Source organism: Lissotriton vulgaris, chromosome 4_1 (assembly GCF_964263255.1).
Source record: "Lissotriton vulgaris chromosome 4_1, aLisVul1.2, whole genome shotgun sequence".
Classification (NCBI taxonomy): domain Eukaryota; kingdom Metazoa; phylum Chordata; class Amphibia; order Caudata; family Salamandridae; genus Lissotriton; species Lissotriton vulgaris.
In genome coordinates this window covers 1,548,673,160-1,548,687,453 of record NC_141691.1, presented here as the reverse complement: position 1 = coordinate 1,548,687,453, position 14,294 = coordinate 1,548,673,160, and the positions used below count along the sequence as shown (strand labels likewise).

At 40.9% G+C, this 14,294-nt stretch overlaps 1 protein-coding gene across 1 annotated transcript in view; it reads right to left on the bottom strand.

Moving 5' to 3' along the window:
- Nucleotides 1-14,294, bottom strand: part of RAB2A (RAB2A, member RAS oncogene family) — a 267,732-nt gene that overhangs the window by 91,862 nt on the left and 161,576 nt on the right. The window contains exon 6 of the mRNA XM_086965785.1: nt 4,120-4,231. Coding sequence (XP_086821911.1) covers nt 4,120-4,231 — 112 coding nt within the window. The remainder of the gene's footprint in view (nt 1-4,119; nt 4,232-14,294) is intronic.

Here is a 14,294-nt window from a genome sequence, read left to right as displayed (position 1 = left end):
ACTCAGCTAAATCACTAGGAATTACGCTAGACGAGAACCTTGACATGAAAGACCACATCAACACAATGGCCAAGAGTGCCCGTTTCCACCTGAACTATCTAAGAAAACTGAAACCCTTTATCTCAGAAGCAGATCTAAAACTGGCTATCCAATCTCTAGTGATCTCGAGAATTGAATATGGTTGCACCACGCTAGCTGGCCTACCAAAAACATCCACTGCACCACTGAAAGCCTGTCTCAACGCTGCGGCAAGACTCATCACGGGAACGAGGAAATTCGATCACATATCTCCCCACTTAAAGGCACTAAACTGGCTACCCTACGAAGCGAGAATTAAAATGAAGATGGCCTGTATTACCCACAAAGCGGTTCACTACAACACGCCTAGATATCTAGCCAAGAAAATTAAGCTATCGGGAGGCAACAGACCAACGAGAAGCGCCAAGGAGTTGCTACTACGACCGGCCTTCTTCCGGAAGAAAAAGACCTATGACCGAGCATTCTCCGGAACCGCTCCCAGAGTCTGGAATTCACTCCCCCCCAACATCAGGATGATTAAAAACACTATAAAATTCAAACGGGAACTGAAGAACCACTTGATGAGTAAATATCCTACATAGAGATACATACCGAACATTAGTATGAACATTCAAGACACAGAAGATCGGATTCATCATGAATATTCTGAAGATCAATTAGACAAAGACAATGAATCGATCAAACAGCGGCTACACACCTTAAGGACACCTCATATTTATGTAATCTCTACACTATATCTCACATCCATAATGATATAATTCTCTACTCTACCTGGTTTATCTATTTAATCCTTGCCACATGCCATACCTAGCCAACTCTTATTGCCGATTACTCATGGAATTGCACTGATAATATTATGTAACCCTACCTCACAGAACCCGACGATATGATTGTGACATAGGCCAAGCCTATGCACCTCCTATGGCTAATATCACAGGCGTTAGGAATATATTTATTTAATCACCCTGATAGCATGTCGCCTACTACCTCATATATGTGTGTCTATCATAATTTACTACTATAAGGTCAATCTGTAATTTACAATCTTTTTCTTATGTTTTCTTATGTTTTCTTATGTTTTTCTATGTTTTCTATGTTAAGCGCTCTGATACCCACGGGTCTTGTCCGCGCTATACAAAACTCTATAAATAAATAAATAAATAAATAAATAAACATGATATGTGAGGCTGGGCATCTAGATGAAAAGTGGGGAAGGCTGTGTTTTATAATGATGAGAGATATTTAGGGGGGTGGAAGGGGAGTTTAGCCAACTTTTGTGTAATCTTTTTAGTATACATGTGATCTGATGAATAAGAGGTTGCCTGATTATTTAAATATTTTATTAATGGTTTTAAAACTAGCACTGTGTGATTTTACTGGAATTTATTTGGCAGATATTCGGTGTTGCTAGAAGTTTTATGCATTAAAAATAATGCGATATAAAGAATTGATTGATTGACAAAGGTATGCATGGTTCATCATCTTATTTGCAATCTACACTTACTAATTTTCAGTTGCAAACTAGATACTGTTTTGGCATATCTGTATGTTATTTTTCAATTTTACAAGTACTAAAAGCGAATGTTTGCTATTGGTGTGAGTGCACTTACACACTGCATAAATCGGGAAAGATTTTAGACTAAACAATTGATAGAAAACCAAATGAAGTCTTAGAAAATGTCTTAATAGATAATTATTATGGTATAGTATGAACATAATAGATTGTAACAAAAATACAAATGAGGAATACTAAAACGTAGAAAGCAAGATATTGGCAAAATGATTCAACAATTGTTACAGCAAATATTTAAAATAATGCAGAAGAGCCCACCAATAATCACATCACAGAACTAATAATGTAATCATTGTGAAAATAGCTTTTCATTACTGCTAATAAAGTCTACCTACACCTTTCAAAGTTAAAGTGTTTGTTCACAAACCAGTCTTCTCAGAATCTGGGCTTGCAACTAAATTACTCAACGGTATCACACAGCTTGTATTGGAAGTCTCTATTCACGGGGCCATTTAACCAACACCTTTGACTCTGCAATTTTGCAGCGAGTTCTAGGTTTACTAGGTCTCATTGACAAAATAGACAAGGGCCGCCCAACTAGGTTTACTTTACCATTCCCTAAAGCCAAACCTTTTCACACATTAAAAGACTGGTCTTTTAAAAAGTGAAGTAAAAGTGTAATAATTATGGCTAAGCAAGAATATGGTTAAGCCGGTCAAAAGCTGTAAAAGAAATTACAAAGCTTTAAACAATATGCTAACTTCATCCCCAATGTACTGCTTATTACGATTTAACATATCTTGACAAATGTATTTAATAAGGACAGCAGATGTCAAATTATGAGATTGTCACGAACCATAAAGACACACCCAGTCTACTGGAAAAGCCAACACCATTAGTAATGCTATTACATCCAACTTGCACAACATGGGCTTACGTGGTTCATTGCAGTATTTCTCTCTTAACACACTACGCCACTTTCTCATTACTGCAATTCTTCCACAGTATTGGTAAACGGGGTATAAAACTGCAAGTCCATAATAAAACCCTACATATGTGCATGTCCTGCATTCGAGTTCAATACAGTTCATATACACTGCATTGCCCCAGCTACTGATTTACCCCAGGTAACAGCCTGCATGGTCACTGGGTAAAAGGAGAGTTAGAACAGATCACAAAAGAAGTGTTACAAACAGTAAAATATATTTATTGCAAACCAGAGTTCAACTAGGTGCCCGACAGGCGTCATTAGAGTCCACGAATGACAGATGCAGATTAGCAAAATACGGATCTATAAGTATTTACAGATGATATTTACCAATCAAGAAAAAGTTCTAGGTAGCTAGATTTTACCCATAAACGTTAAGGAAAAGGATGAGGAAACTTATCATGAAATAAAAGGAGATATGGCCAGTGGGCATGATTGCAACAACCAAAACGTCTGAACTGACAACAGATTTTCATCAATTACGGACAGACACATTGACTCTGGCACAGCCTATATGGAGGTGCGGCCTATCCTGCTCAATTTCATGTATTTTCCTTTCTTACCTTCTAAAAGCGCCTAGTAAAGTTAACCTCAAGCACCTAATTGTGCACCGTGGCAAATTTAAATTTTAACTGACTAGCTTAAAATATAAATACATATGGAATACAGCAACCACAGGCTTCAAAAGGCTCTAATATTTTTCTACGTTTAAAACATCTACTTTGCAACATCTATCTTATTTTTGAAGTGCTTCGTGACGCAATTTATGGCTAAAGCCAGTAAATGTGTTTAACTATATAATAAGATACGGCAAAGAAGAAACATCCTGTGTTAATTATAGCACAGACACGCTGTTGCATCATTAATCATGTTGGTGAAGCGATTAATCAGCTGCACTATGTTGTGTCCTTCCAAAAGAGTGACTTGTGCCAGGATCTCTCACCAAGGACACGATGTACATGACAGAGGCTCATGTGCTTTCTGAGCTTGCTCTCTGCCATCAAGGACAGGGTGTACGTAGCCCTACATCTGTGTCCCAGCATGAAGTGTTCTTGGCTGGAACTTGCTGCAAGCATCACCCTTATCTTCCTGAGTGGCTGCAAACCTTGTGCTCATCCAACCAAAATAACATTTGGTTATAAACCTAAGTCTTATAAGAATAATTTTCAATATCCATGGAAATTTTAGCCTTACAAACCCTACAATTTACAAAAAGTAGTCAACTTTCTGATACGACCAGTTTTGACCAGTTCAACAGAAAGGGTTCAGGACATCCATTGGTGTGAACCATTCTTTTTCGGGGCAACAACACGAAAGTTACGAAAAGTCCCAACTAGTGGAATTATATAAAATAAAAAAGTAACACATACGGGAAGACGCTCACACAATATTAGGGGAACACATACATCAGGAATGAGGCAAGCAGAGACAGATTCATAATCAAGCATAGCACTAGCTTTTCATACACAAACGTGTAAACAATCAACTAAAGAGGGAGCTTCCTGTTGCACCCTGTTTGCCACCAGTCATTACAGTCTTGGAAAATCGACACACGTCGGCGCAAACTATTATCACTTACCTCTTCTACATTGGAAGCTGTCTTTGCAGATGTTTCCATAAAGATGAGACCATGTTCTCGTGCAAATGCTTCACCTTCTTCTCTTTTCACTTCTCTTCTCGATTCCAAATCACTAAAACGTGCAAACAAAATATAAATTAAGATATAGAGAGAAAAAGGATGAAAACCTAAAAGTTGAAACCTAAAGTATTAATGAACAAGTAATACTGGTAAATTACATAGTCAGTTATAACCTAAACTGTTAATATGCACCAGATTAACAACTGTTGCGTTCCAAAGCAATGCTGCTCTTTGTATCCATCTCAGAAAGATGCAATGCCAATCCACACCTGACAAAATTTGAACCAGTGACCAGCGTACTTGCAGAGGAAACATTGGGCCACTGAGCTGTTTTAACAGCCCTTACTTTTCTAATTCATATGTAAATATCCTTGCTGTTTACTTTAATTTCCCTCTCATTGCAGTGAAATCCATAGTGCCACTAGGCCAGCAGGGCCGGACTGGGAACCACAACCGGTCCTGGCAAAGTGCTCAACCGGCCCCCTCGCCCCCCCTCCCCACTCGGGGGCGTTGGAGGTGCCGCCGAGCTCTTTGCCAGGGCCAGTTTTCGGCCGATTTTGGTACAGGGCCGATTTTGCGGCCATGTAGCAAAGACGGCCCTGTAACAAAAACGGCCCCCAGGGGCCCAAAACCGGCCCCCACCCATGCGGCGCACCAGGGGATTGCCCGGTGCCCACTATGGCCAGTCCAGCCCTGTGGGCCAGAATCTTGCCCAAAAATATTAGTCGATACTTCTAACTGGTGCAACCTCTCTCAGCTTATGCTCTGACATGTTATGTTAGATGTAGCCTTTGGGACAGCTTTAGCTGACAGTTTCGCTAGACTACCAAAACATTCACACACAAGATACATACAGGGAGATGCTTTTATTAATCACGCTTCATCCATTGGTCTGTTTAACTGTCATTCACATTTTGCCTTCTTCCAGAACAGCATGCTGCCTAGGGCAATAGGTCAGCCCAGTTTACCACTGCTTTCAGTTTGAGGAACTGCACAAAGCCTCTCTGCACATTGTCACAGCCACCTAAAAATAGTTTATCTTCAGTGACATGGTGTGTTCAAAGTGTCCTTTTTTGTATCTATTTTTCACACCGACTAAGTACTGGCTATTTATTTTGCCAGCACTTTGGAGCCCCGTTAGATGGAGGTCTATTTTACTTTTTGAGGTTTCTGTTAAGTTTAAGTGGCATTGCAACACTGAAGCTACCTGTGTTTTTTTAGATCTTGGTTAAGTTGTCACTTCTTGTTTCCCTCACAAATAATAAAATGCATGGCACAACTGAAATGTTTTTTTTGGTAAGTTTTATTATCAGTTTTATACACATATACGTTAATAAACAATGCACATATTGGTACAATGGTAAGACGCCTTAACACATATGAGGTCACAAAAATATTATCCGGCAGCATCCCAGGCCCCAGAAACTAATAATAAATAATCAGGTTAAGCCACATTGTCAATGATTTGTCCAGAATGGTTACATCTCTCGGAACTAACCCGCCGCTCCCTCGCAATTGAAGTCATAATCCCCGGCGACACATTTTGATAGCACATACGCAAAATCATGTCATATGACACCAGACATTACAACAGCATTCCCAACCTATACCTTCGGGAACAATGCCACTTGCAACTTGTGCATTAGCTTCGCTATGCTTACGTGTAATGTAAGTTCTATATGGGCCCCAAATATCCACTGGGCGAGAGGAGTTGGGCACGAGTGTAGCATACTCCTCGCAATTCAGGTTAAACTATGCCAAACTACGAAGCCATGCATGGGAAGTAGGTGCTTACCTGCTACCCCAGAGCAACACCACTTCTCGTTTGGCCAGTAGGAATCCCAATGCAGCGAGCCTTCTGATTATTTTGGGGAAGTTAATCATGTATCCCAGCAACGCAATTTCAGGAATGGGGTCAAGTGTCATAGCAAATATTTCTCCTAGCATGTCGTGCACCTGTACCCAAAAATGCTGCAATTTGGGGCAGGTCCAGGAAAGGTGGGCAAAATCTGCGTGTGGAGCATAACATTTCGCACAATGGTGAGGTCTGGAGGGGTTAATCTTGTGTGACCAAGCTGGGGTATGGTACATCCTGCAAAGAAATTTAAAATGCAACAACTTGTACCGACTGTTCAGAGACACCTCTTTCGTGACCCTGCAACACTGCTCCCATTGATCACCAGTAATGGGACGGCCCAAATCACACTCCCATGCCGTGCAGACTTTAGCGTCAGAGAAGGGAAGATCCATAATACACTGTCTATACATTTTAGAGACCAAATGTGCGCCCGTTGGACTTTCGATTATTACTGACAGTGGAGTGAACGGTTCAGGAGCTATTGGAAATGTAGGGAAGGTTGCCCGCAACATGGAAAGCTTGCAATGCAAAACAAATACAACCATAAAGGAGCAAGCCTGAAACCGGGCCTCCTCAGACACCGAGAAAACAGGATTGTTGGGGAACAGGTCACCAAGTGTGGAAATCTGAAACTTTGTCAGTGTGCGTTGCACCAAAACCTCACCAGTGATGGGAAGCAAAGTGGGATTTGGGAGTGGGAGAGCCAGAGAGTACAATAGGTCGATACCCAACAGCCTACGTAGCCTGTCCCACGCCCAACTAGTGGTGGAAACAGTTTGAATATTGTGTGGGTCTCTAGGGACACCAATAGGTAATATTGTGGATAATTTCTGCGGCAGTACCAGATCTGCCTCTGGCATCAAATAAGGGTTTCTGGTGTCTGGGCGGTGCCAAGCATAAGGGTAACACTGTGCAATCATATAGTATTGATACATATCCGGGACTTCCAGTCCGCCTCGCTCCGGTGGCAGTGTCAAAACTCTCCAGCTCACTTGCGGATTCTTGCAGCCCCATACCAAGCGCAGAAGAAGGTGGCGCAATTGTAGAAAAAATGACTGAGTAAGAGGAATGGGAATGTTATTCAAAAAATACAGAAATCTCGGGAAGACTACCATTTTTATGATGGCCACTCTGCCGGCCATGGACAAAGGCAGCCGCAGCCACGTATCGACCTGTGATTCAAGCGCGCCAATTGTTCGGCCATAATTTAGCCGAATATTGGAGGCAGAATCCAAATGAATATGGACCCCAAGATATTTAACCGCATCAGGGCACCATTCCAGCGGAAACTCGCTGTCCTATGTAGTCTTACTGCTTGTTAATGAAAAAATCACTGACTTGCGCCAGTTTAGTAAGAGAACCCGCCAAAACTGATAATTTCCCTGATAAGGGGCTTGAGGTTAAGGTGGGATTGCCGAACATATAAAACAGTGTCATCGGCATATAATGACATGGGCCAGTGCGAAACTGCAAGCCACGGTGAAGATGTTTCTCTTGAAAGTGTCGCACCAAAAGATCCATCGCCAACATAAAAAGCAATGGGGACAGCCCTGTCGGGTGCCGCAGGATAGACGGAAAGGCCGGGAGATTGTGCCATTCAGCGTCAGTCTAGCGGTAGGCTCAGTGTATAGCAGAGCAGTGGTGGAGACAAAGCATTCAGGCATACCCATACAACGCATCACATAGAGGAGGAAAGGTCACTCAAGGGAGTGGAATGCCTTCTCGACATTGAGAAGTACCGCGGCGGCCGGAGTGGCAGGGTCTATTATATGCAAAACAGTAAAAGTGCGAAGGTTAAGGGAAGTTGACCTGGGGGGGAGGGGGGAACAAGCCAGACAGAACCGGGAATATTATATACTCCATCGATAAAGACAGCCTGATATAGGCCTTGAAACCTTCCCAAAGGACTGCTCAGGTATCCACTGACCCAGTGTTAATCTCAAAATAGGTCTCAATGGATTCACTCACCGCCTCAAGAAACAAGGGATCTTGCAATGCCCGGCCAGGAAAACGACATTGCCTTTCATATCCCCCGGGCCGAGGAATGTTAATGCGAAGTATAACCAGAGAGTGATACGAAAATTTACGTGGCAACTTATCTAAACCATGGAACCAGCCAGCCAGCAACTCTTGTCGAAATTAACCAATAATCTATCCTAGTCCAAGTGTTGTGGAAATCCAGAGTAGTGAGTATAAGCTGTGTGGGCCGGGTGATGGGTGCGCTCAATATCCACCAAGGAGAACTGTTTACAGATATCAAGCATGGCTAGCCGCGAGCGGTGCTCGGCATCCGGAGAGGAGGAAGTGCTTTCCCTATTGGGATATAACAACAAATTAAAATCAACCCCCATTATCAACAGACAAGGGTCCAGAGCCAAAAGGTGCACTTGCAGCGCATGATAAAATTCCGGTGACTCAACATTAGGCCCATAAATGCCCACTAGAGCAACATTGTGACCTAGAAGAGAACCGACAACTATCAAAAAGCGTCCTTCCCCGTCCGAGATGACCCTGGCGAGGGAGAAAGGGACTCTTTTATTAACAAATATAGCCACACCCCTAGTATAACTGCTATAATTAGAAAAATACCTGTGGGGTCCCCAGCGCAGTGCCATGGACGTCGAATCAGACATGGGCAAATGTGTTTCTGCAAATAAATTATGTCAATGTTGTGGCGAGCAATATAATTTAGAACCTGCATGCATTTCCATGTGTTATTTAGACCTCTGACATTCCAGGACATCAAAGAAAGCCCGGAAGGACCGGGCTGCCAGCCTAGTTGCGCCATCTAAGCACAACTGAAATGGTTACGTTTAAAACAGCACTTTATTTGTCTGTAACTTTTTTAAAAAAGCCATCTCCTGCAGGAAAAGTATGGATGGTTAATTATGCTGTGAATGTTTTAGGCATTTTTTAAACAATATAGTAATTTATGTTTTTAATACACACTTAATATTGCTCATGTTCATAGTGCCCGCTGCTCTCTTTTTTCTACCTTGTACTGTATGTTGTGTCTCTTACATGTTACATGAAATGAATTGCTTGGATTGTTTTTAACTGTTTACTTATGAGTTGTACTTTTATGATTGTAATATTTACAATCGAATAAAGATTTTGAATTGAATTGAAAAACAGCACTAGAAAAACTGCCAGATAAGGTAATGTTTATTTACATTTTATTTATTTTGACATTTTGTAAATTGCTGCCTCTATCACAGAGCAGTTTCTCAGTGCTAAAAAGCACAGCTATCAAGCGTTAAAAGATTAGAGGGTAGATCCAAGCCTTAAAAGCATGCTTGAGCTTGGTTAATGAGTTTAGTGCTAAAACCTCAATGGGAATCTAATTCCGGAAGGCTGCAACGAGTACCCTAAATGCTTTGCCGCACCATTTCTTAGAAATGAAGCAGGGAACTTCGAAAGTACCTTTGTTCGAGGATCTGAGGTTCCGGACAAGGGCATATTTACTACTTTATTTTCTAGGAATTTGGGGGCTATACCACAGCACACTTTACAGGTTTCACTGGTATCCTGAGAGGCTGATGAAGATGACTGGAGACCAAGTCAAACTTCTTGAGACTCAATATACACCTTACTAAGGCATTTCGGACTTTTTGGAGACGGTCAATAGATTTACACAGGAAGCCAGTATAAGCAGCATTGATATAGTCCAGACATGAGTGCACAAATGCATAAACCAGTCCAAACTGTTATACTAGGTCTTGTGTTTACAGGGACACAAGTAACCCCAGACTGGTGGCAGTCAGAAGGACAGGAGTCCTCCAGGAACCTCTTTGGGTAGGGTACAATTTTCCTCAGTATATTTCCACCTTCCTTTTATGGGATGGGAGCACTGGTTTAAGTGCTTATAACACCACTGAGGATCCAATGAAGGGGAAGAAAAAGTAATCTACATGTAATTGTAGTTCTCCTTCATCGGAATCTTCACTGATGTCAAAAGAAACCTTTCCTCTTTCCTAGTGGAAAGAGGAAGGGTTTCTTATGACATCAGGGTTTCTTATTTCAAATCTAGGGCATTCTTATTGGTTTTCCCTCTAGTCTTAACTGTCAGGCACTCTGATCGAGGTATGTGCGTCTACTGCACCGCGGGCTGTGAGGGTACATTACAAATGAAAAATAATGATGTACACTATTTCTTCTCAATTTTCCTTAAACACAAACTGTGGCAGCTTCATTCATGGCCATGATGTATCTGATATTTTGGGTCTAAAGTCCTTGTTTTCAGCAATACTTAAAACCAGTCTGATTAGTTAGGGCATTGTATCATATCTTTGAATTTCTGAAAGGCACTCAATTCCATTTGATAAGCACATAAATATGATACCATCTTTTTATGACCTGTATTAATATATTCGCCAACTTTAATTTTTAGGAACAGTGATCCAGAAGGATTGATATTTTTACTTCTGTTCAAAATCTTACAACTCACAAGCACAATTTTCAGATGATCTCGTCACTGTCTAAAGAGATGATAATTTTTCATTAACTTCTATTTCCGAGATTTATTGCGTGTTTGTGAATATCCTCACTGTGAATTTCAAGTATGATGAAATTGGTAAGTGAACAGTTGTCATCTCCTTGTTGATTAGCTTCAATATGTATTTTTATTTTTCATCTACTCTGGGGTTTCCATATATTGATGCACCTTGCCACTCCATCTGAGTAATATCCATGCATCATTTGAGCATTATTACTACATGAAACGTATAAAGAAGGCACACACGTAAATAATAATGTCCCTACAGCAAAGCAGTAAATGACTATTTTGGAAGGCCCGAGTAGCTCATTGGGTCTCAAACTTTTTACTCTTTAACTGACCTTCTCTGACAGTTAAAAATTAGGTATGTTGTTAATTCCTGGCCCTTGAATATTTCCCAGTATTTTTTTTTTTAACAAAAAATTTGGTTATTTGAGTAGTAAAAGAATAATGTTAACTTTATTGTCCTGATGATAGTTCAAAGTATAACATGTATGCAAACGAAATAGAATTATTTCATTCATTTCTTTACATGACATAGTATTTCTATAAATAAATCTATTTCTATCATTTTATGATACACTGGTGTAGGATGTTATAGCTGTATTAAAAGCATCACACAATTGTATGCCTTTCCCAGTTTCCCTGATCGGAATTGATCAAACTGAGGTCAGTGGGAGCCCTCGCCAGGAGACTCCCACTGACTTCGTTTTGATCAGTTCCTGTTAAGGGTACTAGGCTCAGCCACATAAGTGGGGCAGCATTTTTGTTGTCACAAGTTGTGTAGTACTAGCTGGTAGGAATTTTGTGGATTCCAGGAAGTTTCCATCATAGAAATGTAAGGAAAACGCGTAATTTCAGGAAGAGTTTGAGGTTTGAAGGGCCATAATGGGTAAGAAAACAGTTTGGCATCCACAGAAGGCACACCACCCTGAAATCCCCTGGTTCTATGTTTTTAGAAATGTCTGCAGTTGGTTTGTTTCCATGGATGCACAGCCCCAAATCCTGCAACTACCCCTACTGCAGATCTCTCCATGTAGCGCTTTGAGGCCTTTTGTGTCGTGGTCTTTTGGCCCATCACACAAGTGGGGTACTGTTCATATTGGGAGATGTGTAGGAATTCAGGGTGGTAGGATATCTGTAGCTCACCGCAGATTCCAGAACTATCACAAATGTGAGGAATATATGTGGCTTTTATTAACCACAGTTTGATGTTTTCAAGGGCCTTCGGTGAAATTACCTTGTGAGAGCCCCGCAACTCAGGCACCCATGGACTTCCCTGGTGGTCTAGTTTAAAAAGAATGTGCAGGTTTGATACATTTCACTTAGTGCCGGCTGTGGTAGGGCTCAAAACCCACAGCTACCACCTTTGCAAAAAACAAGAAAACAATAAAAAGGTTCAGTTTTGAGTGGAAAAAAAGTGAAGTGTCCATGTTGCGGTTTGGTCCATTTCCTGTTGTGGGCATTAGGCCTACCCACACAATTGAGGTACCATTTTCAGCGCAAGACTTGGGGTAATGGTGGGTGAAAAGAAATGCGTGGCTCCCTACAGATTCCAGAATTTTCCATCACAGAAATTTGAGAAAAATAGGTTTTTTAATCAGTGTGTGTGGTTTGGGAGAGATTCTGGGTAAAAAAAAAACCTGGAGAGAGGCATGCAAGTCACCCTAACCTGGATTTCCCCAGGTGTCTAGTTTTCAAAAATGTTTCTAAAACTCCCTAGGTACTGTCTGAGTTGGAGCCCAAAACCTGTAGCTACACTCTTTGCAAAAAAGGGTCAGTTCTCAGTGGAAAATGTAATGGATGTTGTTTTTTGGCCCGTTTCCTGTTGCAGACACTAGGCCTAACCACACAAATGAAGTACAATTTTTATCAGAAGACTTTGGGAAATGCAAGGTGGAAGGATGTGTATGGCTTCCCACAAACTTACAATCACAGCAATGTGCGGAAAAAGTGTTCTTTAGTTAAGGTTTGCAAGGTATTCTGGGAAAGAAATCTGGTGAGAGGCACACAAGTCACTCCACCATGGATTTCCCTAGTTGTTTAGTTTTAATAAATGTACAGGTTTGCTAGGATTCCTTAGGTGCCACCTGAGCTAGAGACCGAAAACCAAATCTACCCACTTTGGGAAAAAAGTGTCACGTTTCAATTGAAAAAGGTAATTCATCCATTCTACATTTTGGCCAGTTTCATGTTGCAGGCTCTAGGCCTACCTACACAAGTGTGGTATCAGAAGACGTGTGGGAATATAGAATGGCAGAACATTTGTCGTTCCAAATAAGCCAGTGCATAAGAAAGAACATTTTGAAAAATGCCCGCTGAATCGCATTGGAGTATGGGTACCCACACATTCTGAGATGTACAAACAACCACTGCACCCGAATTCCCTATCTTGTTCCCATTTTAGAAATACGGTTTCCTTGACATTTTTCACTATACACATTTCACTGTATGAATTTATCTTTTACTTGGTACACAATAAAAAAACATAGTATGGAACAGCTTAGATGTTGGCGCTGGGTACCTTGGGTTCTTAGACCCCTATATATCCCTGCAGCCAGAAGGTTTGACTGGACATAATGGTATATTACTTTCGAAAATTCGACATCGTGACAAAAAGTTACAGATAAAAAATGTATCATAAATGGGAGATTTTTACTACTCATTTTCAATTTTTTTTTTATTTCACCCATTAGTTTCTTTGGGAAAACCAACCTTGAGGGATCCACACGGATGACCCCTTGCTGGATTGGGAATTGTATAGCTTTCCTGGATCACCCATGGATTTCACACTGGTTTCCAACACAAACTGGAAGTAGGTTAAAAGCCCTAAAAGAGGAAAAATCAGCTACGTCTTAGAAAAATCCCCAACTGTGAAAAAATTAAAAAGTATTTTTGATTCAACTCTGCATGTTCTTGAAAGCTGGGGACTTTAGCAAAGCAAATCTTTAATTGATGCCACTTTTAGGAAAAAAGAAGACTTGTGTGGAGTAATTTTTCCTTTTTTTGCCCCCAAAACTCTAAATGTAGTTATATTTTGACCATTTTCATGGTCCCCTCCAGGGGAATCCATTAACTGACTGTGGTTACCTTTAGAATCCCTAGCTTGTTGGAAAAAAATAAGCAAATTTGGTTTGGATATCTTATGTAGAAAAAGTTATGGAGCCCTGAGCGTGACCTAGACCAAATAGGCAAAAACAATCGCTCAGCACTGGGTGTGGTGTGGGGTGTAATTGCGAGAGCCCCAGCAATTAAGGCGTTTAAGATCACAGGATCCATTCTGTTGATATTTTTTCTATGGCATAGATAGAATGACTTTAACATGGACTAATCTACAACTATACACACTAGTGAAACTAGCAGATGCTGATGATAGCAGGGACACGGCTATGAAACAGAGTGTTACACTGAACGTGTTACTCTGCCTCTCAGGTAAAATGCCCCACAAAGGCAAAATTCAATAAAAAAATTGAAAGAAACAGCCAGAAAACCAGTGCACATACCGAGTGAAGGTACGCTTCCTGAGGAGTTGGGAAGAAAAATGTTCTGCTGTATCTAAGAAAATGTCACAACTGTCTCTACACATACATGAAACAACCATGCACCAACAGAAATATTTATGCATAATCCGATGTGTTTTGAAAGGCACCAAACTTCATACCGATATAGAAAAGGTGGCAGACTATCATAGGGGAAACTCTTCATGGTAGTAAGTTTAGTGAAGCTGTTTAATACCACTTCAAATTGGAGTTTGGCATTGGA